This window comes from Arachis hypogaea, chromosome 8 (assembly GCF_003086295.3).
Source record: "Arachis hypogaea cultivar Tifrunner chromosome 8, arahy.Tifrunner.gnm2.J5K5, whole genome shotgun sequence".
Taxonomy (NCBI): Eukaryota; Viridiplantae; Streptophyta; class Magnoliopsida; order Fabales; family Fabaceae; genus Arachis; species Arachis hypogaea.
Window position 1 is genome coordinate 31,426,940 of NC_092043.1, and position 26,596 is coordinate 31,453,535.

The 26,596-nt window shown below is 33.6% G+C and overlaps 4 protein-coding genes and 2 long non-coding RNA genes across 8 annotated transcripts; 3 read left to right on the plus strand and 3 right to left on the minus strand.

Annotated features, from left to right (window-relative positions):
- Nucleotides 1–1,885: 1,885 nt before the first annotated feature.
- LOC140174830 (protein NUCLEAR FUSION DEFECTIVE 4-like) lies at nucleotides 1,886–4,690 on the plus strand. 3 transcript variants are annotated; one of them, XM_072201055.1, is made up of 4 exons: nucleotides 1,895–2,431; nucleotides 2,667–3,131; nucleotides 3,593–3,782; nucleotides 3,889–4,690. In XM_072201055.1, exons 2-4 carry the CDS (start codon nucleotides 2,812–2,814, stop codon nucleotides 4,003–4,005), a joined length of 627 nt encoding a protein of 208 aa, XP_072057156.1. In that variant the 5' UTR covers nucleotides 1,895–2,431; nucleotides 2,667–2,811; the 3' UTR covers nucleotides 4,006–4,690. The 3 variants fall into 3 exon arrangements, with proteins under 3 accessions (XP_072057154.1, XP_072057156.1, XP_072057155.1); XM_072201053.1 differs by having other exon boundaries at nucleotides 1,886–2,431; nucleotides 3,593–4,690; XM_072201054.1 differs by having other exon boundaries at nucleotides 1,904–2,431; nucleotides 2,594–3,131; nucleotides 3,593–4,690.
- Nucleotides 4,542–8,022, minus strand: LOC140174831 (uncharacterized). Its single transcript, XR_011864772.1, has 4 exons — nucleotides 7,377–8,022; nucleotides 5,804–5,932; nucleotides 5,417–5,488; nucleotides 4,542–5,329 (listed from the first exon to the last, which is right to left on the minus strand). It is a non-coding gene; the product is annotated as an uncharacterized lncRNA (long non-coding RNA).
- Nucleotides 8,023–8,144: 122 nt separating this feature from the next.
- Nucleotides 8,145–9,922, plus strand: LOC112706980 (fatty acid hydroperoxide lyase, chloroplastic). Its single transcript, XM_025758524.3, has 2 exons — nucleotides 8,145–9,026; nucleotides 9,116–9,922. The coding sequence occupies exons 1-2, from the start codon at nucleotides 8,660–8,662 to the stop codon at nucleotides 9,757–9,759; spliced, it is 1,011 nt and encodes a 336-aa protein (XP_025614309.1). The 5' UTR covers nucleotides 8,145–8,659; the 3' UTR covers nucleotides 9,760–9,922.
- Nucleotides 9,923–10,552: 630 nt separating this feature from the next.
- LOC112706981 (cellulose synthase-like protein B4) lies at nucleotides 10,553–14,654 on the minus strand. The gene is made up of 8 exons (XM_025758525.3): nucleotides 14,011–14,654; nucleotides 13,803–13,928; nucleotides 13,099–13,215; nucleotides 12,794–13,006; nucleotides 12,523–12,661; nucleotides 12,246–12,430; nucleotides 11,398–11,751; nucleotides 10,553–11,159 (listed from the first exon to the last, which is right to left on the minus strand). The coding sequence occupies exons 1-8, from the start codon at nucleotides 14,599–14,601 to the stop codon at nucleotides 10,632–10,634; spliced, it is 2,253 nt and encodes a 750-aa protein (XP_025614310.1). The 5' UTR covers nucleotides 14,602–14,654; the 3' UTR covers nucleotides 10,553–10,631.
- A 2,296-nt stretch (nucleotides 14,655–16,950) lies between these two features.
- On the plus strand, nucleotides 16,951–17,956 carry LOC112706983 (uncharacterized). Its single transcript, XR_011864773.1, has 3 exons — nucleotides 16,951–17,237; nucleotides 17,534–17,590; nucleotides 17,666–17,956. It is a non-coding gene; the product is annotated as an uncharacterized lncRNA (long non-coding RNA).
- Nucleotides 17,957–19,453: 1,497 nt separating this feature from the next.
- Nucleotides 19,454–21,305, minus strand: LOC112706985 (uncharacterized). Its single transcript, XM_025758527.2, has 3 exons — nucleotides 20,977–21,305; nucleotides 20,572–20,595; nucleotides 19,454–20,067 (listed from the first exon to the last, which is right to left on the minus strand). Exons 1-3 carry the CDS (start codon nucleotides 21,173–21,175, stop codon nucleotides 19,715–19,717), a joined length of 576 nt encoding a protein of 191 aa, XP_025614312.1. The 5' UTR covers nucleotides 21,176–21,305; the 3' UTR covers nucleotides 19,454–19,714.
- Nucleotides 21,306–26,596: the final 5,291 nt, after the last annotated feature.

The following is a 26,596-nucleotide window of genomic DNA, read 5'->3' on the forward strand; positions in this document are numbered from 1 at the left end:
TTATCTTTTCTTGTATACTCGCATTCCACCACCAAGACTCCTTATCTCTTGGTCATATTCCTTTAAATTCACCAAAACTTTCTTTTGCTGTTCTTCTAATAACTTCTGCCATCTCCCTCCACATCTCTTCCGCGCTTCCATTCCCATCCCACTTTGCCTCTTCTCTTACCCGTCTTAGGAAGCTTCTTTGTTCCTCACCTTTCATCTGCCACCACCTCATCCTTGGGTTCTTCGTATGATGTCTTTTCCTCAACTTTTGCTCAACGCAAAAATCCATGACGAGCACCCTATGTTGTGTTGTCAAACTCTCTTCCGGGATAATTTTACAGTTAATGCAAAATTTTCAGTCGACACTCCTCAACAAGAAGAAGTCGATTTGAGAGCTTGTCATGCCACTCTTATATGTTATAAGATGTCCGTCTCTCTTTTTAAAACATGTATTTGCGATGAGAAGATCAAAGGTTGAGGAAAAGTCCAAAATAGTTTTACCCTCGGCATTGATCACCCCGAAACCATGGCCTCCGTGAATACTCTCATATCCAGTCACTTCTCTCCCAACATGGCCATTTAAATCTCCTCCTAAGAAAATCTTATCTCCCAAGGGTATGCCTTGAACCAAACTCTCTAGATCCTCCCAAAACCTTATCTTATGTTGTTCGTCTGAACCCACTTGCGGTGCATATGCGCTAATCACATGGAAAGCACCTCCCTCCACCACAAGTTTGATAGAGATGATCCGATCTTCCACCATTTTGACATCCACTACGTCCTTCTTCCACTGCTTATCCACAATTATTCCAACCACATTCCTATTATTCACCTTTCCTATATACCAAAGTTTGAAACCAAAAGTATCCAACTCCCTAGCCTTTGCACCAACCCATTTCATTTTTTGTAGGCACATAATGTTAATCTTCTTCCTTGTCATGGTGTCCACCACCTCCATGGACTTTCCTGTTAGAGTGCCTATGTTCCATGTCCCAAATCTCAACCTTCTGTCGCTTCGACCTTTACCTTTTACTTTGTGAACTAGCTTATTTACCCTCGTCCGTTCACGAAAACGCGAGAATCCTTACTCATTTAACACTACATCCAGGCATCGATGCAGCGACTCTTGCTTTGACACCGTACTTGAGCCATACGGCGCGTTGCTTCCGGGCAACGACCTAGCTTTAGCGCAATAATGTCTTTGATTCATGTTAAGGGGGTTCGACTATATTTTTATGTTGGTTGCCGAAGACCTAACACAACTCTCCTCCTTTATCCGGGTTTGGGACTGACTATGTACCGCAAGTGTAATATAGGCAGAGTTAAAATTTAAAAAATAAAAACAAAAAAAATATTTTTTTATAATCTTATTTTTTAACTAATTTGGCTTTATCCTTAGTTCGCGGAACCGTTTGTATTAAATCAAATGTATTAGGTGCATGCACTACACCTTATGAGATAGAAGCCGAACTATGTATGTGCCTATAAATAAATTATGGTGATTGCTACGGTACGATGATAAATTAATACGTACCGATACGTTTAAAATGTGGACAAATAACAATTAAACAAGTGGAATTTATTTTCCACGTCAGCATTTAATTTTTTCTTTTTTAAATATATAATATATCATCACTTTTACTAAAACACTCTTTTAATTAAATAAAAATAAAAAATAAATTTTCTTTAATTTTAATAAAAAAATTTAAACATCCTTTTTTATTTGATTAGACAAAAATACCCTTTTAAATTAATCAGATTTTAAAATTTAATTAATCCTAATTTTATAATTTCAAATAATTAAATAAAACAACAAAACAAAAACATATTAAAAAAACCAAAAATCAAAACTGTTCTTCATCTGTGTTAAACATATTAAAAAAATAAAAAAATAAAATTGTTCTTCGTCTGGATTAGAAACATCTGAAAGTTTTCAGTCTTTTTCGTCTTCTTCTCTCCTCTTCCTATCCTCTCTTTCTATCTCTCTCTCTGCTCCTGGATCTCTCTCATCCGTCTCAGTATGCGTAGCACGCAAAACGCCGTCGTTTTGTTGGAATGCCCTAACCAATTACCCAACCCAGCAACCTTAGCTCCACACAACGGCGCGAACCCATCCCTCCTATCACCCTCGAGCTCCTCCTTCCTCTCTCCGTCATCGATCTCACTCCCTCACCTCCGTCCATCTGCCGCCGCCGTCGCCGAAACGAGCTTCGAAGCCACCGTCGGTATCGTGCACCATCATGCAGCTATTGTTTCAGCTTTGAAAGCACCGTCGCGCAGCTCGGTTCCATCGTCGCCGGGCTCGCCTCCTTTTTCTGTCGAGCAGATCTGTTCTATCGTCGCCGGCGCTATCTCTGTTCCACCTGTCATCCCTTCGGTCGTGCCCTTGTCCCCCTCTTGCTCAGGATCTGCTCTGCTCTGTTCTAGGGCTTCTAGCTTCTAGGTAATTTTTTTTATAACAATTATTGAATAATTGTTGTTAGTTAATTTGTGAACTTGTTATGGGTTGAATAATTGTTGAATAAGTGTTAATTAATGTGTGAATCTTACTGTTTTTACTGTGAATGACTCCATTGTTAATGATTCTGATAATTCATTGAAGAAGGCTGTGTTTGATTTAATGTGCACGGATGAAGTGAATAAAATTCATTCCACTAATCTCACAATCTATATGCCAGAGACTGGTTTCACCGTACCATTCATTCCACCATTAGAATTGATGGTTCTGGCTTCATTCTTGTCCATGTTAATGATCTTGAGCTCCATAAAGAACTCTTTGCTTGCCAAAACAGCACTCTCAGCAATGGAGATGGTTATACCTTGATGAATGAGAATGGATCCATGTATAGAACTCAAAGTGCTAAAAGTAGTGATGTGTGTTGTGAGAGAGTGTTTGGGCAGGATCAGTTGGCAATGCTGGGTGAAGAGCACCCAACTGGAGTTCTTGTTAGAAGGTTAGATTTTTGGCTTAACTATGTTGCATACTTCTGTGGAGGTACAATTGGTCTTGTCTACAGCAACAATCTTGGACAGATAGCACAATCTTTATACATGAGCTCAAGTACTTCAACACTTGTTACACTATACTCATCTTTCTCCTTTTTTGGCCGTTTGCTTTCAGCAGCACCAGACTATATTAGAAAGTAAGTACTTCCTCATCCTTTTATACTCTATACTATATCAGTGCTTTTGGGGACCAATGTAGGGGATGGAAATTTGTTCTTGGAGCTATACTTTAGTCTCCAAAAGAGATTTGTTTTACTTAGTCTCTAAAGATTAGTCACATAAAACTTTAGTCTTAAGATATTTTTGTTTTAAAACAATAATCTCTAAACAATTACTATTTTATAATATTTTAGTTTTCAAAAAAATTAAATTTCTTGAGGACTAAAATTTATGTACCATAATCTTCTAAGAACTAAAGTAGCTAAACTAAAATGTTTCAAGGATTAAACGGTAATTGTTTAATAAGGACTAAAGTGTATATGTTTGAAGTCTATACTGTGGTGTATGAATTTTTCAGGAACTATTGCACTTCTGAGTCTTTCTTTTAAAATTGAATCTTGTAACATGTTATGATGATACTATCGTTTATGTGTGGCAGTAAGTTCTACTCTGCAAGGACTGGATGGCTAACCATTGCGCTTATGCCAACCCCAATTGCGTTCATCTTGCTTGCTTCACCAGAAAGTGCTGTAGCACTTCATGCAGGCACTGCAATAATTGGCTTAAGCTCTGGATTCATATTTGCAGCCGCGGTGTCAGTTACATCAGAACTCTTTGGACCTAACAGTGTGAGCGTTAATCACAACATCCTCGTAACAAACATCCCAATTGGGTCACTTCTCTATGGTTTTCTTGCTGCTCTGGTGTATGATTCTAATGCTTACTCAATACCAGGGAACTCATTGTCTGAAACATCGGTATGCATGGGAAGGAAATGCTATTTCTGGACATTTGTATCGTGGGGATGCTTATCTGTTGTGGGACGAGTTTCTAGTCTGCTCTTGTTCTTGAGAACCAAACATGCTTATGATCATTTTGAGAGACACCGAATTTCAACACAAACACCAATTGTTTCTTAACTCTTAGCATTGTATTGAAATGATCACCATAGGATTGTATATAGCAATCATAGCAGAAACTTGACATATCTTATATAGGCTATGATATGAGATATTTAGATCTATATACAAAGCCAGATGATAAGTAGAAACCAAATTTGTAATTTTTTAGGGCCTATTGTTTCTTGGTAAGAGCAAAAAGACAAGCTTCATTGATTTTATGACTTTAACCAAGACCTTTTGGCTTTTACTATTTCAAGTCCTTTTGCTATTACCCCAAATTCTGGTTAATCAACTGTTCTTAGTTGCTAAGGTCGCAGCAGAAACAGAATCATCATGACTGTCTTAGAATCCTTAGAAGCCTAATGAAGAAGTACCTCTGGCATGAGTCTATCGCAGCAAATATGAAAAAAGAAAGAAAATTAAAGTTTCATTGTTTTATGTATCAGTGAAGATGCCAATGTTAATGTGTATGAACTGCCAGTTCTCTTTTTGATTGCTGAAACTATTGTTGCTTCTTTTTTATTGGCTGCAAAAATAATCATCATACAGAAGTTATGTATTCCAAGATGGAAGCCATAGTGTGAGACAAGATGTTACAGTTATGAGAACAATATATGAATTGATACATTTTTGAATTTGTACTATGATCATGTAATACTGAACGAAAGAAGCATTAAGAAAAAAAACAACAAAAGTAAACAAAAAAGACTAGTATCTATCAAATCTAAGTTGGTCAAGGATAGGAACAAAATGTATCCTTTTTAATGCATAGGAATAGCCTCTCATATGCTAATGCCATCTTTCTAGCTGTGAACATAGAATTTGCATATTCACGGCATGCCTTTCCCCTTCTTGCAAGCGTTTCTTTCCCTTCATTCACCACTGCCTCAACTGCCTCTAATAGGGACTCAACATTGGGAGAAAACATAAAGCCAAATTCATCATCAACCACAATAGTACCTTTGATCCTTGGAAACCTTGATGCCAAAAGTGGCTTCTCACTCATCATTGCCTCCATTAGAGTAAGATCAAGCCCTTGTGGCCTTAATGTAGGATTAACAAATATGTCAATAGCATTGTAAAATGCTCTTAACATGGATGGATCCATTGATCCTAGAACAAGAACTTGCCTCCCTAAATCCTTGTAGCGATTCGTCCACGGTCCAGAGCCGGCAACTATCAAGTACACATTAGGGTGCTTACGAATTAGCCCTGAGTATGCTTCATAAAGCAGAGGATGCCCTTTGTCCTTAACCAATCTTTGGCTCGTAAATCTGCAATGAAATCAGATAATGATGTCGCAGTGGATCCTGACAATTGATCTTGCAATTCTGGTAAGTTTTCCTATTCAACCCTTTCACCTTGCAAAATTTTAGTGTGCTGATTTTGACTGCCATCCCTTGACTCAACAGTTAACTGACTCTCAACCGCATCTGTGAAATGAATTATCACACACTATTGAGCCACAGAATGAAAATACTAAGTGACAAATTAAGACAAAATTGTAGGGCTGAAAGTCTGAAACCTTTCTATAAAAGTTCTAATGACTAGTACTAAGTTGAACAAATCCAATTCAATGTGCACGGATGAAGTGAATAAAATTCATTCCACTAATCTCACAATCTATATAATCATTCACAACCTAAAGAATAAGTTTCCTCTAATTTTCAAATTTTCAGGCACAAGTATTTTACTGAGCCGTAAAACTAAGAGAACATGTGATTTAAACCTATCATCAAAGTTCTTACCATTAAAATCACTTTCCTTGGAAGACCTTGAAAATTTTGGATCATCTTTGCCGTCCCGTTCCACACTGGTACTTGAGTCCAAACTACCTTCCTGCAGAGATTCCTTAACTCCTTGACTATCTGAAAAGTCTGCAATGAAAAGAAAATGCTCAAGTAGGGCTAGTTCGAACTACACATAGATCCAATCCATGCCCTGAATTTCACAAACACTAAAGTAATGCATCAAAGCAAAACTCCATGAAAAGAAACATATCAATAGCATCACAGTCACATTAATCGCATTATTTGACTTTTCTAAAGTCAAAACCAATCCAAAACATATTAAGATACGTAAACAGCATACAGACAGAAAATTCACAACCACCTTCTTATGCAAGGAAACAGGCAAGCATTGTTTATAAGCCTAAACCAGTACAAGTCATGTGATGATAAATAAATATTTGAGCCTTAATCATTTAAAGAATCTTTACAACTCATGAAACAGCTTGAGTTATATGAGAAAGGGGCAAGAAATTTAACTTTGTTAACCAAAATATTCAACTTTTTGGCAGTTATTTCTCTCAATAACTGCATAGAACTGCTATAGAGCTTTCTTTGACATGAAGCTAGCAGAGAATTTGATGAGTAAATAACTCAATTGGAACTTCAAATTGCATAAATTAAAAATATAATATATAGATTATAACTCTATGGCTTTTTGTTGTTGATGAAATATGATACACTAATAACTATAAGCAGCTAGTATTGGTAGGACTCAAGTGGTAGTAGTAGTTATAGTAAAAACAGTTAGGTGAGGGATAACATGTCATAAAATTCCAAGCTGTATTGCTAGTTCAAATCTGTAATTAGGGTCAGTAGCTACTTCAGTAGCATCCTCTATCATCCCCCGTGATTCCAAGAATCGAGCCACACTACCAAAAATCAAGTATTTCAATTAGGATGGACATAGATACCAGCACCGAGTACCTAACTTTAGGATTTTAATTTTAGTCCACATCTTCTCTATTTGGACTTGTTATTGTTTCTATCTTACCATTCCTTTTATTTTAAATCATTTCTAATATAAGGCCCCTGAAAAGAAATTGGGTTTGGCTACCAGTCAACCAAGTTGGTGTTGGGGGACATTTTCACTTACAAGTCAGCAAGGATATTCAGCTTAACAATTTCAACAAGCATATTCAACAGTTTCATATTTCAAGCTTTCAACAAGGATATTCAGCTTAACAATTTCAACAAGTATATTCATATTCATAACCGTTTCATATTTCCAGTACAAATCAACAAAACAACAAATTTACAACTTACAAGTCAGCAAGGATATTCAGCTTAACAATTTCAACAAGCATATTCAACAGTTTCATATTTCAAGCTTTCAACAAGGATATTCAGCTTAACAATTTCAACAAGCATATTCATATTCATAACAGCAAGTCAGCAAGAAGTGCAGAAAAAAAGTAAGTTTACAACTTACAAGTGCAATGCAGAACAGAGCAGGTGTAATGCATTTGACAGAACAATCATTAAACTTCAAGTGCAGAACAGAGCAGAAGCAGATTATAGAACTGGAGCTTACCTGTTTGACAGAGTCACAGAGTAGAAGGGCGAGGCAACGGCGAGTTCGATCGGAAAAGCAATGGCGACTGGGCGAGGGCGACGGCGCTGGAATGGCGAGTTCGACTGCGCGACAACGGCGAGTTCGCGGCAACGGCGAGTTCGCGGGTGGCGGGTCTGTATCTGTCCTGTTCCTACTCCCTTGGTTGAGTCGGTTCCTTCAGAGTTCAGACCGGCGGTGAGACGAAGAGGATGACGGCGGGCGGCTGGGGGCTGGGGCTGGGTGAGTGAGGTGAGGCGGACTGGCGGAGGGCTGATAGGGTTAGGCTTAGGCGCCGTTAGGGTTGGGGGGGAAAGGGGAGGGAAAGTGGAAACTGGGGTCGGGTGGGGGTGGGGATTGGTAGCCCGTAGGGCTTTTGTTCTTTGTTTTTTTAAATAAACCAAAACGACGTCGTTTTGGAAAAGGAACAAAAGAAAATATTTTCCTGAACCGGTCGGTTAATCAGAAACCGCCGCTTTTCCGGTTTTCATCAACGGCGGCGGAAGATGGACGGAGGTGAGGGAGTGAGATCGATGACGGAGAGAGGAAGGAGGAGCTCGAGGGTGATGGGAGGGATTGGTTCGCGTTTAGCCGGTGTGTGGAGCTAAGGTTGCTGGGTTGGGTAATTGACTAGGGCATCCCAGCAAAACAATGGCGTCGTGCAACGCAGTGAGAGAGATCCAAGAGCAGCGAGAGAGGATAGGAAGAGGAGAGAAGAAAAAGATGAAGAAGATCGAAACTTTTAGAGGCATGAACGATGAAGGTTTTTAATTTAGAAGGATGAAGGTTTCTAACCTAGACGAAGAACAATTTTGATTTTTTATTTTTTAATATGTTTTTATTTTGTTGTTTTAATTATTTGAAATTATAAAATTAAGATTAATTGAATTTTATAATTTGATTAATTTAAAAAGGTATTTTTGTCTAATCAAATAAAAGAAGGATGTTTAAGTCTTTTTATTAAAATTAAATACAATTTATTTTTTATTTTTATTTAATTAAAAGAATGTTTTAGTAAAAGTGGTGATATATTATATATTTAAAAAAAAAAAAATTAAATGCTGACGTGGAAAATAAATTCCACATGGCTTATTGTTATTTGTCTATGTTTTAAACGTATCGGTACGTATTAATTTATCATCGTACCGTAGCAATCACCATAAATTATAATAGCATTTTTAAAGATAAGTAGATAAAAATAATTTGAATTATTGAATAATAGATGTTGCTAATGGTGTGCAATACAACAGGTGAAGAATTTCACAATGGACATCCTTAAACGGAGCTCAGGAATATGGGCATCTGAACTAGTATCAAACCTAGACAAAATGTGTGACAACCTCGAATCCACACTCTCCAATTCCTCTTCTGCGAGCTACCTTTTCCCTTTACAGCAGTTCCTCTTCACCTTCCTCACCAAGACCCTCTCCGGAGCCGACCCTTCCGTCGACGCCAAGATCGCGGACGGCGGCTACCTTATGTTTGACCGCTGGTTGGCCCTTCAGCTCCTGCCCACAGTCCCCATAGGCATTCTCCAGCCCTTAGAGGAGATCTTCCTCCACTCATTCGCCTATCCTTTCTTCCTTGTCAGTGGTGACTACAACAACCTCTACAACTTCATCAAACAACATGGTACACACCATTATTAATATTATTCCTATCTTTGCATGTCATTTTCATAATTAATTGATTATTTTTTCATGCAAATCAAACAAATCCAGGTAAGGAGGTTGTAAACAGAGGCAAGCTCGAGTTTGGGTTGACCGAAGAAGAATCCATTCACAACCTTCTCTTCGTGCTTGGATTCAACGCATTCGGAGGCTTCTCCGTATTCCTCCCAAGCCTGATTGACGCCATAGCCACCGACACCACAGGCTTACAACGCAAACTGGCAAAGGAAGCAAGGGAAAATGGCGGGTCAACCCTCACCCTCAACTCGGTCAAAGACATGCCACTCATCAACTCCGTCGTCTACGAGGTGCTCCGCCTCAACCCACCGGTTCCCCTCCAGTACGCCCGCGCAAGAAAGGATTTCACACTGAGTTCACACGACTCGGCCTTCCGAGTCACCAAGGGCGAGTTACTCTGCGGCTACCAGAAACTTGTTATGCGAGACCCACTTGTGTTTCAAGAACCGGAGAGTTTTAAGCCGGACCGGTTCGCTAACGATGGGGCCCAATTGTTGGACTACTTATTTTGGTCCAATGGGCCTCAGAGTGGGTCCGCTACTTCGTCCAATAAGCAGTGCGCTGGAAAAGACATTGTGCCCCTTACAGCTGCTTTGATTGTAGCCCACTTGTTTCGTAGGTATGATTCTATTGAGGGGAATTCTAGTTCCATCACTGCCCTTCAGAGGGCCAAATGAATTCCCTTTCCATGTGTTTTCTTTGAGGTGGATGTGTTTAATCCAAGTTAAGGATACATGCATACATATTATTAGAATATAAGGAAATTGTAATTATAAGTAAACTATAGCAGTCGGCATCATTTAAATTTTTTCAATAAAATGTTTTTATTATTTTGAGATATTTTAGAATATTACTAAAGTTATGTGATGAGCATGCAATTAATCACATTCAATCTTGTTAGTAAAAGGATAATAAATTGATAATAGATATGTTGTATTATCCTTTGGGTGGACCAATATATATCCTTGTCTACTCCCTCACGAGTTGTTATCACCTCCTCAGCTTCACTTCTAGAGCTGCACAGGAATTTACTTACTTTTAGCTATTCATCCAATTTCTTTTATTTAATAATTTATAACATATTTTTAATTTATATTTTTTAATATGAATAACTAACTGTTAACTAAAAATAATAAATTTTATTTATCCTCTAGAAAAACAAAAAATACTCCAGTGGAAAGCATAACTCAATATTAATTTCAAATAATATTTATAATAGTGTTTCGACCTAAAAAAAACATATTTATATCTTTGTTCTTTGTAGTTATATTTCATTCTTTTTATAATTGATTTATAACTCAAATTTATTAGGAAAGTCAATTTTACATTTATAATGATGGAGAACATCATTATTTCACTTTTTTATTCTCTTGATTGTTAGATCGAGTTATTATCAACAGATCAAAATATAAAATCAAAATCGTACATAAAATTAGAGAAACAAATAAAAAATATAAAATAATAGCAAGATTTAAATCCAAAAATTATAGGATTTACTCGAAATTATTAGAAATAATTGACTTATTCAAAATTGTAATGGTTGAAAAATTTAACTGCTTTGGCTCCTACATAATTGCACAAACAGAAAAGCCAGCAGAGTTGACTTGCATATTGTGGATAATGGAATCCCATATTTTCCTCTCCCAAACAAGCCTTTCAAGAATGGCAAGTAACATAGAACCACATAGGCACTGCAAAACACTTCACCAAAACCATAATGTGTGTTGCTCCCTCTTCTGATTGAGAAGTTGATAACCAAAGCAGTGAGTTGAACAAGCAAAATAGTTATCCCTGGTAGAAAGATGGGAGACTCGTTGAAGGTGAACCTTCCAGAATTCCCATCGTCACTAGAAGAAGGTTCCTCTTTCTTTGTTATTTCGAAGACTGTGTCTGATATTCTCAGTTGCTTGAGTATTATAGCCAAGAATCCAAAAGAGCAGGAATTCATGGTTGTTATTCTTGCCATCCTCTGGTTGTTCCACCATGTCCGAATTGACAACCCGCTTAACACTTGCTCTAACAATGTAGATACGTTGTAGATCAATACCAGTGTAGCTGGTATCCATAAACCTGCTCCCTACATAACCATAATTGTGCATGAAATTAAAACATTGTCCAAATTCACAAATGCTACATGAACCACTAATTTGTGTGTAACTCTTGTACAACTACTATAAATAGGTATACTAGAATTAAATTATCTTATAATACATTTATTTGTATCGGTTGCACAAGAATTATATACAAATTAATATCACATGTATAAAACGTTATTATTGTTAATACCAATTGTATGTAGTAAGTTTTGTGGTGACCTGATTTGGCAAGAAGGTGGAATTGGTGATGATACAATAGGCAGGTAGAAGAGCATAGCAGATTTCAGGGACAGATCTTAAGGCCCAAGTAGTGATCCAAATATATGCCAAACATTCTCTCAATTGTAGCTTACCAAAAAGGGTCCCAAAGATAGGACAGTGCTTGCTTAGGAAAATTTCAAGCAAGCCAGAGGACCATCTCTTATGTTGGGCCATCTGGCCTATACTATCTTGAGGTGAGCATCCCCTAAATGCTATTGGATCTGTTGTGCAAAATTCAGATCTCCAACCTTTTGTGTGAAATCTCAGCCCAGTCAACACATCCTCTGATGTTGACCCATATATCCACCCCACCTGAATATTCTCAAAACAAACATAAAACAACAACAAATTAGCATTTTACCACAAATACCCAAGAAAATATAGGTAAAAAAGGGAATCTTCTTCTAAATTTACATTAAAAATAATGTATCTAAATAATCCATTGTTCAAATTTAAAAGGGTAGCTTTGATTCTTTTAAATGTGATTTTACTTATTTCATATATTATATAACAATTTTGTACTGTCACACTATTTAATAAGCTCCAGATATCTCATCCTGTATGATCCCAATATTGTACTTAAGATATTCCCCAATTCTATAATGAAAAATTATAGCTGCTTCATTTTTTGATATTACACATTCTTTTATGGTATAAAAAAATATTTTTTTCTCATATTTTACGAACATTTTTAATATATAAATGAAATATGTAATGCAAGGTGTTATAAAAACTGGATGTAAATAGTCAAAAAAAAAAATAAAATTGATGTTATATAATTTTTCATATCCTATTGGCATACTCACCTGTTTACCCCAGGCGGTGTTGTATTCATATTCACAACTAGAAACCTTGTTCACTTCCTCATGATCAAGGTGTATGGAATTATCATTGGAAACGAATGTCTTTTGCTCCAAAGCACTAGCAGCTGATTTGACGAACCCCTTTGAATTGCCAAATGTTTTTGTTTTTTCCTTTTCTGATAATATTCCTGCCAAAGAGAGCAAGATGTTATGAAATTGAGAATTACTTATACCATATAGTAATATAATTTTGAATATAGCTTAGTTTAATTATTAGTACCATTGATGAAAACATGATCCTTGTTCCCATTTTGAATGTCAAGATCGGGAGATTTGCCGTAAATAACTTTTCTCCTGTGGAAACAATTTGTTCCTGCATATATGATCCCTTGTAGTCCTGCAAATCCACTTCCTATATACTGCATTTTTTTTTATAACAAGTGAACATTAATTTCTTAATACACCTTATTATTGCTTCTCATCATAGTTCATAGATAAGAAATGACTACGGATAATAAATTTCTTGTGTGATATGATAAGAAATGACTCACCAAAGGCAAAGCCACTTGCTGATTTCCAAAAGCGTCATCCTTTACTGCATCATAGAATCGCTGTGGACATTGAACGAATGCAACTTCTTTTTCACCGTTTGAGTCCAACAAAATGCAGAGTGCGTGTAGAACAACCTCAGGATTGTTCACATACATGTCACAATCCACATTCAGCATAAACGGAGCATTTGTCAACAATCCAGAGACTCTAGTCTGTTCATAATTTTAAATCAACAGACTCAATAATAAGTTTTCATTCATGTCATATTGGAGTTCTAGTTATGAAGAATGATTAATCTAATTACCAACACATTCATAGCACCAGCTTTGTAATGATGTGGATGTTCTGGTCTCTTCTCTCTGGATATGTAGATCAAGTGGGGCACCCCATTTGAGACCCCTTCTTTGTTCTCCCATATCACCTATTAACAAGGTATTATTAACTAATTTAAGAACCAGCTTTAAGAAAATACAAAATAAATAATACATCATAAACTTGGTTACATTTCTAGGCTATAAATGGATGTAACATTGTAACTGATTATAGGTTGACATAATTATACATACCCTTAAGAAAAATAGTCATTATTCTATAGGTAAGAAAATTTTATTAGATTCTATTAATTATATTGTAAGTCTTTTTAGGCTTGTGAGATCTAATATAATGTATTCAAGTGGTAAAAAACTGGCAAATAAATGAGATCTCACTTTCCCACTTTATTTCTTTGTCCGATTCAGCATTATGCGCATATTTTGGGATTCATCAATTCAGTCTTGCAACTTGCAAATTTTTTAATTCATGGGTAGGTTGAAATTATCTAAAATAGCATGTGTGATTATTATTACATAAAAAAGAGGACATAGTGGCATATTCGGTCAACTATAAAGACAAGAAATTATTATTAATTGCAACCTTTATGATTTGTATGTAGTGCTAAATGTTAGAAACCAATAAATTCAGTAAAACAATTAAGAAAGAAGTGAAACTTTGTATACACATTTTCTATACCTTAACTATGGTGGGATGATTTCTCTGCTGAGTTTCTGAGAAGTCTGCAAATTCGTCAACAAGCTCACATGGAATAGATTTTTTATCTGCATTTTGAATCTTCTGGCAAAGTAGCTCATACTCCTCCTGCATAAAGAAATAGTATTGTATCATAACTATTTCAAGAAAATACTACATACTATTCATTCAAATAATTATATATTATTACCTTCATTTTCAACCTTTGTTGTTTAAATCCAGGGATGTCGCTGTTATAGGCTTTAGAATCACCTGAGAAGTATCTAAACGGTGCTCTAACTTGCACATTGAACTTCTTGCAGAAAGGAACCCAAAGCTTTGCAAACTTTGAAGCCTCCACAAGAGCATAGAAGGTATGAGGGGAGCAACCGTCATCGGAGACATAGCAAGAAAGCTTGTTGGAAGGGTAATCAAGCGCCAACAGTGAGAGAACAGTGTTGACCGTTATGATTGGTGGTTCAAGAACTGGATCTGCCGTTGTAACAAACAGGTCGACAGGTGGAAGATGAGGAACCCGAAGGAAGAGGCGGTTAAGGTAGGTTCTTGTGTGTGAAGGAGTCCATTTGGTCGAAATGGTGGTGAGGAAAGTGAAGGTGAACCATGACTCGCAGAGGAGAGCGAGGAAGGAAGGGAGAGTGAAGAAGTTGTAAAGGGAACAGAGACGGTAAGAAAGAAGCATCAGAAGGAGGAGAAGAGTGATGGAATCCATGAATCTTGAGAATTTGTGCTTCTCCCATATTTTCTCATAGAGAGGGAGAAGTGTGATCTTCGTGGTCGCCATTAACAAAACTGTAACTGTAAGTCTGTAACTGTTTCTGTTTGCAGACTGCAGAGTCACACTTTTCGGAAATCAACGTGCCTTTATTTATAATGCCGCCCCGCCCTTGTGACTCAATTTATTCTGCATTTTGTATCAATTTTGCATATGTTAAATTATTATTAATAAAAAAAATTAAATTTTGTCAATAAAATACATAATAAATATATTAAAAATTTAAACTTCACAATTCTTTTTCAGTTTATATTGAATGCATATAAGGCTTTATAGTGTTTTTTGTTGTCTGTATGAGGCTTTATAGTTAACAAAATACATTTCCTTTTGAAGTTAAATTGTAGATGTGAAACTAAGACACTGGGGGCCACGCTTAGTAGACGATGAGAGTGAAAATACGATTATACGTAATTTTCAGTATACTTTATTTATGAGAGAGCCACCAACTGATTCAACTAATTAAGTTTAACTACTAATGTAATCGGATGAATAAGATTGGTTGAACAAGTAACTGTCTGTTGAACAGCAACTGTCTAACTGACAAACTTGTTAGTTGTTATAGCTAATAAAGTTAAGGCCCTGTGTGGTGTGACTTGTGAGGTCCTTTTTCTCCTAACCAGTTATAATCTCCAGTCTCCATTCTTCTTTGACTAGCTAGTTTCTCATTTGTTTCTACAAAAATCCTTCAATAGATTTATAATAACCAGATAACTGTGGAGAAGCAAAAATATAATTTATCTTATGTTGAATAGTTCGGACATAGTAGTGCCCTTTATCTATACAAATTTTTATATTCATGATTATTTTATGATAATATTATATTTCAATATAATTAATCTTGCGTGTGTGGATCAAGTCTAAGTGATACAACTCGTGGTTTGAAAGACCCTAAAAATTTTAATATAATTAAAAATCTTGCTAATTGGGTATTGTCTTAGAAGTTAAAAACATTGGTTCAGATTTTAAAATAAAAAATACATTAAAAATAAATATTTTGAATTTATTAATTGACATTATCCTAATAATTGGTACATAAAATACTTAAATATTGATCTTTCTAATAAAAACTTTTCTGTATTTATTTCTTAAAAGTGGCTTCAATTAAAGTAGTAAATCATAAACAAGTCATAAAAGTTTCAGTCATTCACGTTAACTGAGCTTGTAAAAAAGAAAGTCAGATTGAAAAAAAAATGTTTAAGCTAATCCAATAAATAATGATAGTTTAGAGTGTTTGGTTTAGCATTAAAAATACAAAAAGTACGTTTAATTTAACGCTAGAAATTTTTGTTTGGCTAACTTTTTTTTTTTAAACACGTCAATATGATTTTGGATTTTAACTTCCGTTCACCAGAAGTACCGGTGGTAAAACAGGTTGAATTCATCAGGCCAACTCGTCAAACTCGAGACGGGTTGGACTAAGATTTGAAACCCGCCTAATTTATAACATCTGTCAAACTCGTACCGCCAAATTTGCGGACTTTGACGGGGTAGAGCGGATTGGACCAAGGATTTTTATTTTTTATTTTTTTAATTAAATAAAAAAATGATTACTACTACAAAATTAATAATTATATAATTTTTAAATACCTTTTTTTATTCTTCTTTTAGTTATTAACTTTATTTATTTATTTTACAAGTTCGTATATATGTTCAAATTATGTGACTTATTTTTTAAAATAAAGATGGTTCTATTAACAAATATTATTTTGAACAATTTTATTGAAGTTAAAAAAAAGATAGTAAAAAAATATATTATAATTTAACTTTTTTTATTTGTATTTGATTTTTTAATTATTATTTTTTTGTTAATTTTAATGAATTTTATTTTTTTAAAAAAATAAAAATAGTTAAGCGGACTAGCTTGTCAGATCACCAAAAGTGGAACGAACTAGCATTTTGAACCCACTTTAGTTGCGTAGGATTGGCCGACCCGCCCGTTTATAGTGTTGGCCTAAAACAGGGGGTTGGAGTGGACGGATCGCTTTGCCACCACTAATCAGAAGCAATAAATTATAATTTTTGCGTTTTTTTTTTGCGTTCAATTGTTAGATTAAAAAATTAGTTTTTTTTTTTACTAATTTTATCCTTCAATCTCATTTATAATAAGAGATACTAAGAACAATCATAATAATTTTTTAATTTTATTTTTTGTATGACTATGTTTTATAAATAAATATTTTTTTAATGTCATTGTTAAATAATATAAATTTATATTTTTTAATTATTTTTATCTAAATATAATTTTAATTTAAATAATATTTATTTTAATACAAAATTATTAAACATAAATGACGTTGAAACTAGCTTGGTTTTATCAAAATTAAGTTTATAAAATCAATTTAATATAAATTACCGTCCATACAAACTTTAATCCAAACTCACTAAATAAGAGCAGGGTTATCGAAACCATACACTGGTAGTGGCTATGCCAAGAAGCTATTGAATCTGCAGAATGTGCAGCTCTGTGTGACTCTGACTCTGAGTGATGATGACATCAGGAAGACCCTCTTCGAGCTCAGCACCAACCTATTCATGGGCGCCGACAACGTCTGTGTCAGCATCGAGCAAGAGGATACATAGGGAGATGGTGGAGCTCAACAACGACCCTCCTCCACACTGCTCTGCCACCATCATTGGCCCCCCTGGTCTGCTCTGCTATGCTATGCCATTTCAATTCAATTTCTAATCTTAAATTCATATCTGCTCCCTCTCTCTCTTTCACTTGTCTACAGAAACTGCATACCAAAGTGGCATATTTTTCCTTGACATCATATTTCTTTCTGATTATCCCCTCAACCCTCCCCAAGTACTCCTAATTGATCATCTTCAGTTCTTCACCATGTTTTGTTTGCTAGAATTAGAATACTTAATCCTGTAAACTGATTTTGTTCTGAGTAATTCAATATGTAAGTTCTGCCTTGAATTCTTTTAACTGTTGAAGGATGGTTGGAGTCCAGCACTAACCATTACCAAAGTGCTAACTGCAATTAGATCACTTGTAAGTTCTTCCGCTCTCCTCAACCTCACAATGTGGAATGGATTCACTTAAGAGTTATGATGATGGTTGTTCCAGATAACGCTGTTGTCCCTGCCATTGCTCACTTGTATTTGGAAAACAAAGCAAAACATGATCTTGTTGCTGGAGAGTGGACTGCTCGTTTTGCCAAGTGAATTGTTCAAGCCTTTTAACTTCTTTTGTACCATGTTCTTTAATGATGTCTATATGTGAATACTAGTTCATACTTAGCTTGTATCTCCTTCTCACAAGCTTCAGTAATAACATAAGCAAGATGTTGTTATTCTCAAACTCAATCTATGTTTTCAATTTGTGATCACAATCAAGTCTACTACTTGTCAAGCTCAATGATCATATGGAATGTTATGTATTCACATAGTGTATGTTATATTGAGCCAACTAAACTATTGCACTGTTAGATTAGGTTTGGGACTTGAAAAACGGGATTTGTCATAAACTCATAATACTTAGTGTATCATAGTTGCTCTGTCCATTGGGCAAAAAAAAAAAAAGGTAGTCAATCATCCCATTTAAATATAGTTAACATTTGTCAAAACTATAAAAATGGAAAGATAACAAGTAATGGGATTTAGTTAGAGAGTTCCTTGATGATTAATTAAGAGGATGAAAGTGGAAAGTTTTGGTTTTCTAATGCATTTAATGCATCAAAAACTTAAAAACTTTACATTTGGTTTATATTTTTTTATTTAATTTTTCTATTTTAGTATCTTTGAAGAGTTTCTTTAGAGTATTTGTTAGCCTTTTTTTCTTCAATGTATTTTCTTTTCACTGATTAGAATATTCATTTTTGAAAAACAAAAAAGTTATGGCAATTAAAATGCCTGTGCATTTTGAGAATTTTACAGCATGTCCCTTTCCTTCAGCCCCCAAATGACCACATCCTCAAGTCACCCGCCACTATACAATCATCAGAGTTCTTCATCAGAGTTCTTGAATTTTTCTAAAAATTTTCAATCACAATTGTGTTGAGAAGTCTACAAAATGGAATAGAATTTGTCCATAGATCGGGGGCCTTTAGCATCTCCATGAAATTACTTTTTCCATATTGGAAAGAACTCGCATATTCTTCAAGGAAGGAATATTTCTTTCTCCAAGTAAATTATAGCAATTAGATACTACTACAATATAAGCACAATTTTCTATGAAATGAGGAATTAAAAAAAAAAAACGGAAAGGAAAGAAAATTCTTCTCTTAATGGGAATAATTCAACAAAGTAAAAGTCCCCTGCTCCCCAACAAAAAAAAAAAAAGGAAAAAGGTAGAAATTTCCACCCTTTTTTTTCAGTATGGGGCTATGGGCCATGAAGTTGGGATCACGAGGTACATGAGGACAAATTACATTGCCCCCATTGCCGTATTTGATAAATGCAGTTTTGCAGACACAGGCATTGCTATGATTGACCACTACTTGGCAAGGCATATGGTATTTGTCTCATCATTATATTATCATTTCAGATTTGAGAACAATAAATTGTATTATCTTTTGTTGCATATATCAATTATAGTTTTTTTTAATTTCTTTTTATCTTTTAACTTGAGTTAATAGCATCCATAAAAAATGGTTGTTTCTTATATCATTCTTACTTCATATTCATCAAAAGAAACACAATGCAATGTGTTAAATCACTATAAAAGGTTGTAGCCTTGTAGGTCATGTTTGAGCATTTTATAATGATTGAGAAGAAGGGACAGGAAGAGACAGAAAAACAAGGAGAAATTTACTCTCCTTTACCAATTGGATGGAGAAAAAAAAAAGACTTTGAAGGTATTTCAATCTTTTGAACTCCTTCTCACTTGACACTCTTTTAAACATAGAAAGAGACATAGTGAAAGACCTTTGTTTGATTTGTAGAAGAAGTATGAAGGAAAGTTCTTAAAAGAATAATATGAGCTGTAGAAGTTTCCAGCTTTCAACACCCAAAACATGTATAATAAATTCCTAGTTAAAAATACAACAGCATTTGCATTGACTCTACACTTGTGGCTTCTCATGAATACCTTAACTTTCATATGTGACCTATTATGTTGATGATTTGCTATTCAACGAAATGAAACTAGAGGGCAACAATGGAGGCTAAATCATGTCTAAGCACTCTGTACTTTTGCTTTTGCTTGAGACTTTGAACTGGATTTGGTGGCCCCTTCTTTCCACCCTTTCTGGCGAGCTCTCAGCTCCCACAACGCAGTTAGCTTCTTCTGTGCCACTAATGACGCCTCGGACCTTTCCCTGGCCTCCTCACACGTCTCCATCCCTGAATTGCACTTGTCTGATTCCTTCTGATACTGAGATGCAACCTTCTTGGCCTCAAGTAGGGCTATGTCGGCACGGTGCTGGTTTTCCAAGGCTTGAGTTTCCCGCAGCTTCAATTCTTCCGACAGTAGCTCCACAAAGTTCTTTTCGGTGTCTCCATTCACCTCCGGGTTGTGCTTTGCACAATCTTAACAATTAATCAAGAAAAGAAACATCAGTTAGTAAAATGAGTTAAATCTAAAATCCAGTAATAGAAACAGTATTTTTGGGATCACACAGGTGCAGGTAAAATAAAATGTTTACTCTTGAGAGCAATTTATGTAATAAAAAAGAGTCACATCTTATTAACAGCATGATGTAATCCAAACAAGTCTACATCCAAATTTGTTTAGTATTCATTTCTGTGAAGTGGACACCAAATCTAGATAGATGTAAAAAGAGTCTATATTGTATTCAACAGATCCTAAAAAAACCAAACACAAGAAATCTGCCACCGATCATAGAAAGGGGAAAACACACAAAACTATAGGGGAAACAAGCTAGCTTAGTGCTCAAAGTGAAAGTAACTTTCACTTGAGCTTCTACCACCACACAAGTGTGCATTACATGGAATCACAGAGAGGTTATGATAATAACAATAAGCAGTAATGTAAATATGAAGTTGAAGTTCATTTAGGATAAAGAAACCAACCTCCAATTGAAGCGTTGCTAAGACCTGCACAAATAAAGACAAAAAAAAAAACTGAAATAAGCATCTTTTTAGCTTAGATCAAGTGAAAGGAACCATAAAAAAAAAAACTATAATTGCTCCCACTGTATGCATTGCATATCACTGAATCCCGAACTAACACAAGTTCCTTATGCTTTCTCAATAGTCATTGATTCCGAATACCAATTTTAATAACAATAAAATTAAAATAGAAATCTAAACGAAGATCTCATAAAAGTTCCTGTATTTAGATCCAAAGTAGAAACAGAACAACTGATAAAAAACAGTTATAAACAGAGAAAACAGGGAAAAAAAGAGGAATTGATGGGAAAGTTGTGAACTTTGAGATGAGATCTAAGAACCCAGAAAGGGGGATGAGAGAAGAACCTTGAGGAAGAGAAATAAGGGGTTGGGAAGAGCAATCGCAGACGCAAGGAGCACAAGAAGAAAGAGAAACAGAAGAAGAAGCAGCAATGGCTTCTCGGAGGTGCCAATAGAGAGGGGGACCCAAAATGTAGCCTCCAATGCAGAGCGCCACCACCGCCAAAGCTACCCTCACCGCCACGCCATTCACACTCACACCCATCTGCTGCTTCTTCGCTCTTTCTTTCTTCACCGACTTCCACTACTTTTTTTTCAACTTCAATTCCAGTTTTGAAGCGAGTTTTTGACTAACACTGTTGCTGCCTTCCCCAATTTTCCAACTTCAGTTATAAATGCAACTTAGCATATATTAATTGAAGGATTGCAACTAACTTTGAAAAACGATTCACAAATTCATTTTTTCCCCTTTAATTTTTAGGATTTTTTATTTATATAAATTACATTAGAAACAAAATCATCATATTATCCTAGATAAATTCTTATGATAATTTATTTATTTATTTATTTATATCACCATATAATGGTATTTATATTTAAAAATATAAAAATTACTCAATAAATATATGAAAATACTCTTCACTTTTTAAAATATGAGATATTTAAGTTCTTATAAAAAAACTTATTTATTCTAATATATTTTAAACAGACAAATTTAAATGTCTTGCATAACAAATATTTTTGTATTTTTAATTAGTCAGGTTATATATGTGGGTCGAGTAAACTCGAGTTTGTTTTGACCTGAATCCAACCCTAAATAATGACCGGGTCTATTTTAAAAACTTTTTTTTAACCAAAGATAGGAAAACTCGAATCCGCGATCTCTTACACTTTGTTTGGATACAAAATAAAAAATGGATGAAAAGAAAATGGGTGAAAAGAAAATGAGAGGAAATAAAATAAAAGAAAAAGTTAATTTTTTTTTGTGTTGTTTGGATGAAGAGAAAATAAAAAAAAGAAAGTAGAAAAAAAATTTTCTTTTATTTGGATGGAAAAAAAAAATAAGAAGAGAGAAAATCATACCTAAATGAAATTACATTAATACCCTTCATAAATTATAATATACCAATGTTATAATGACAAATTTGTAATTTTACCCATTTTCTACTCCAATTTAAGTTTTTTTCTCAATTTTGGAGAGAAAATTTTAACATATGTCCCACATGTACTTTTACATTTTTCATTCATTTTCTTTCTTCATCCAAACAATGGAAAACTAATTTTTCCATCCATTTTCTTTTCTTTTATTTTCTTTCCTTCTAAATTCTTTTAAATCAAACAAAGTGTTTGATGAGTATGAGGAGATTATACAATTTGAGCTATAACTCATTGGCCTATTTTTAAAAGCCTTACCCGACCTTAGATCCGGTGAAATCACACTACTTTCAGATTATACTAAAATCCAGTCTAGACCGATAGAGTTCGGATCTTGATAAATTTTATATCAAAAAATTATAATGCTCTTATTTATAATGAAGAAAAAAACATACTTATTATCGAGTAGTTGATATTCATATTTGAATTGAAATTTTTTCATAAATTCTAATTTAATGCTTCTTTGGTCTATTTTCTAATTCAACAAGTGTGAATAAAAATAAAACAATGAGCTTATAATTAATATAACATAATATTAGAATTAATTTAAACATGTACCTTTTTTAGTTTTCTTAGAGTACACATGGACCAGTGAAGTCAGGTTCGCCTTAATCCGGACCCGACTTTAAATAATGATCGGATCTATTTTTAAAATTCTTACTCAATTTTAGATAGGGACGGATCCATAAATCTAACTATGAAGAGGCCAAAAATTAAAATTTTATATAATCAAATATAATGAGATATATTTGATAATAGATATAATTATAATTAAGTTTTTAATTAAAAAATTAATAAATATTTGTCAAATAAAAGAATATCTCGGTCTTTATAATTTTTTCATAATTTTTATGATTTTACATCTAATAAAATATAAAATTATCTTTTTTCAAATATTTTGTTAATTAATTTACTTTAGTAAGTATTTATATGCTACGAATTAAATTTTTATGTTTTATATTATTATAAAATATGACATAAAATAATATAAATTAATCTCACTAACAATTTGTTATGTGAATTTAAAATATACTAAAGTATTTTTATATAATAATAGAGGTAAAAAATAATAAAAAATAATAAAAAAGAAACAACTAAATTGTGAACTAAAAAAAGAATAATATTATTATAAATAATATTAAAGTATTTTTTTATATGATTATAGAAGTTAAAATTAATTTTAAAAAATAAATATAAAAAAATTAAATCAAATAAAAAATATAAATAATATAAATGTATGTAGAGAAATTTAAACTCTAATACATAAAAAATATTAATTTCTTTTATTGTTACTAGCTATTAAATTTTACTGTATATAATTTATTTATTATAATAATATATGAGTTTAAAATTTATTGAGGGCTAAAGTTACCACTTATCCCCTTTAAATCAGTCCTTAATTTTAGACCTAGTATAATCACACCAAATTAATTTTTAAAATATTCGAATCTAAACAAAATCTTCAAACCGAATCGAATCATGTACACTTTTAATAAAAAATACAAATGTCTCCAAATTAAAAAGTTAATTTTTTTTAAAATATATGTATACCTCTATATAATAGTATTTATATTTAATTTGTTCATATACCACATAATCTAAAGTAATTAGTAAGTCTAGTTTTTAACGCATTAAGATGATAAATCTCTACTCTTAATTTTTATAGAGATTTAACATGAACCTACTTAATATCTAAGTATTTTCTATATTTATAGGTTTTAATAAAATATTTTATAAAATAAATTTTATTAAGATAAAAAAAATCAGTTACAAACGTATAATACCTCATTCATATTTTTTGATAGAATGTTTTATTAATTCAAAAAAAATAGGATAAAACATATAGATAAAATAAATGTAGCTCAATATTATATAATTCTTTTAAATGAGAAATGATTATATATGTATGTCTGAATTTAGATTCAATTCTATGTGAATTGAATTAACATGATTCAATTTATTATTTTTGTAACATATACATGTAAATTAAATTTAATTATTCAATTTAATATTGATATAAATTATTGACATTTATTATTTTTAAATTAATTATTTATTCTATATTAATTTTAACACATAAAGGTCAATAAAAAAATATTCACTTTTGAATTCAAATAAAATATAAAAAAATCATAACGAATAAGAATAAAAATTCAACTTTTGTGTTTTAGTTCAAATTTTAAAGGCGGAGAACACTTCCCCTGCTTCGCTGCCATTTTTTTATTTTTATTTTTTGAATATTCACATGAAATCTTCACATGAAAATAATACCGTGATTTGTTAGATAATTCAGTAAAATATATTTGGTCAAATATATCAAAATATTTAACATTCACAAGGTCATTTTTATATAGAGAGACCATTACGAGAGTATTTATATTTTTTTTAATTATTTATATCAATACATATTATGTATTTAATAATAATAATAATAATAATTGAGTTTCCTTTATTCAACTCAACTGGACTCGCTTTCCTCGTGTAACAAAAGTTTTTGGACCATAACGTGTATTGTCCCAGCCGAAAAGGAAAGCCCTGGAGAGATAATGAAAACATCTTTTCTTCCAATGTGGTTGTGGTGGGAAGGCACATCTACGTATAATGAAAACAAAATTCAAGAAATATGAAAAGACATGAGAGGGCATCACTGAAGTTGATCTCTCTGACCCGCGCAAATCCAGAGATAGATATTTTTTTGGAAAATGTTATTTGTACACTAAAATCAGTATATTTGTGTATAAATATATGTGTGATTTAATTTATTTTCAATGTGTATTTATATTTTAGCATATATTTTATACTGATGACTAATTTTAGTGGCTAATTTTAATGTACACGTAACATAATCTAATTTTTTTTATTAAAAATTTAAAATAACCAAATAAAAAAGGAAGATAAAATTCTAAAAGACTAAGAAGGCCCACAGTAATTTCTGTGAATGCTCATCTTAAACTCTTTTCAAGGTACTAGCTAGAAGCTTTATATACTGCGAATGCGATTTTAACGCCATCTTTGTCATGGTGTCTGCTACTTTGTTTGTATCTTACAAGATCAAGCGAAATCAACACGCCACTTTCAAATCATGATATCTGACTTTAAGCAACAAAAAATCTATACATTTGGTATTATCACGAGAATTGTTAACAAGAATAAAAGCCTATAAACAATCCGTTTCGCAAATCACATCTCTTTGTCTCAAGTCCCAAACTAAAAGAAATCATCCCCAAATAGTAAATAACTCTCGTTGAAAAATATTGCAGCTCTCTATTGTTTTCAAACAGTCTCATTGTCGATTTCCGTTCCAATCTTTGTTAATATAAGCAAAACCAATCCGATCCCCAAAATCAGATTAACTAGCATCACAATTGACCTTAAAAGTACCCATTGAAGGAGGAACCGAAGAACAACTAATCATAGAAGGAATAGAAACTCGTTGTAATTCAAAGACATTTCGAAACTCCTTCTCAAAGGCTAAAACCATAGGAGCCACTTTAAAAGGAGGCCAAGACTCATGATGGTTAAAAATCTCATTGTTCCTAATTCTCTAAATCCATCACAGATCAGAAAAAAATCTAAAAAGATGCTCTTTGCTAGGGGACAAGAACTAGTTCTTCAAATCAAGAGAATGGCTGAAAATCTCTAGAGTCTGCCAAACAAACTAAGCTTTCGAGCAGTTCCGAATATAGTGCAAACTGTTTCCTGACAAGTCAAGTAACTGAGGCAATTATCTGTAGGTGAAAGTTCTCTCTTGAGATGAAAAACAGCAGTGGACAGTACCTCTCGCAGACAAAGCCAAATCAAGCCCAGAATTTGATCTTTTTTGGAACAAGTAATGCTAAAGCCAAAGTCAGTTTCCTCTCTCCTTCCATCCGAACATCTTCTAGCAGAGTTATAAGTAGCCATTACGGACTTCATAAACCTTAGCCGTCCCACCAAACCAAGTCCAATCTACCAGTGAACCCGCTTGTACATCCAGGTTGTAGGAGAAAATGCTTTCATGCAAAACCTGGTGAAGAGGAGAATAGATCTTCTCAAGGTGTCACTCCCCAACCGACCATATATCTAAAATTTGGAGATCCGAATCAGAAATATAAATATAATCTATCTCATTACATAACTGTCCTTGTTTTTTTCATTTAGAAAACTAAAGATTCTGGTCTAAATTCTCAATACACCAATCAAAATCATCCTTCAAAATATTTCAAATTTTACACAAACTCCTCCAAACATAAGATCTGTTATCTGTAGAATGACTAAAAGTGTCACCCAGAGAAAAACGGTATTTAGCTACCAACAGTTGAACCCAAAACTTGTGGGGATGATGAAAGAGTTGCCAAACTAGCTTCCTAAAAAGAGCAACATTAGCACAAAATGGATCTCATATTTCTAGACTACCAAATTTTTTTAGAGTGACCAATACCTTCCAACTAACAAGATTTAACCCCAACCATTGGCTTGACATTTTTAGAGAAAAGTTCTCATCATAAATGCTATAGAATTTGTTATCCCTTTGGGAAAGAAATAGGCTTGC

What these genes read in the sequence shown, in the direction of transcription:
- LOC140174830 (XM_072201053.1), top strand. Translation starts at nt 2,812, where the DNA reads ATGAATGAGAATGGATCCATGTATAGAACTCAAAGTGCTAAAAGTAGT. An exon ending in GCACCAGACTATATTAGAAA is followed by an intron (nt 3,132 to 3,592) that starts GTAAGTACTTCC and finishes TATGTGTGGCAG; the next exon opens with TAAGTTCTACTCTGCAAGGA.
- LOC112706980 (XM_025758524.3), top strand. Translation starts at nt 8,660, where the DNA reads ATGGACATCCTTAAACGGAGCTCAGGAATATGGGCATCTGAACTAGTA. An exon ending in CAACTTCATCAAACAACATG is followed by an intron (nt 9,027 to 9,115) that starts GTACACACCATT and finishes AAACAAATCCAG; the next exon opens with GTAAGGAGGTTGTAAACAGA.
- LOC112706981 (XM_025758525.3), bottom strand. Translation starts at nt 14,601, where the DNA reads ATGGCGACCACGAAGATCACACTTCTCCCTCTCTATGAGAAAATATGG. An exon ending in CTGGTGCTATGAATGTGTTG is followed by an intron (nt 13,007 to 13,098) that starts GTAATTAGATTA and finishes AATTATGAACAG; the next exon opens with ACTAGAGTCTCTGGATTGTT. An exon ending in CCACCTTCTTGCCAAATCAG is followed by an intron (nt 11,160 to 11,397) that starts GTCACCACAAAA and finishes ATGGTTATGTAG; the next exon opens with GGAGCAGGTTTATGGATACC.
- LOC112706985 (XM_025758527.2), bottom strand. Translation starts at nt 21,175, where the DNA reads ATGGGTGTGAGTGTGAATGGCGTGGCGGTGAGGGTAGCTTTGGCGGTG. An exon ending in CCTTATTTCTCTTCCTCAAG is followed by an intron (nt 20,596 to 20,976) that starts GTTCTTCTCTCA and finishes TTATTTGTGCAG; the next exon opens with GTCTTAGCAACGCTTCAATT. An exon ending in TAGCAACGCTTCAATTGGAG is followed by an intron (nt 20,068 to 20,571) that starts GTTGGTTTCTTT and finishes TTAATTGTTAAG; the next exon opens with ATTGTGCAAAGCACAACCCG.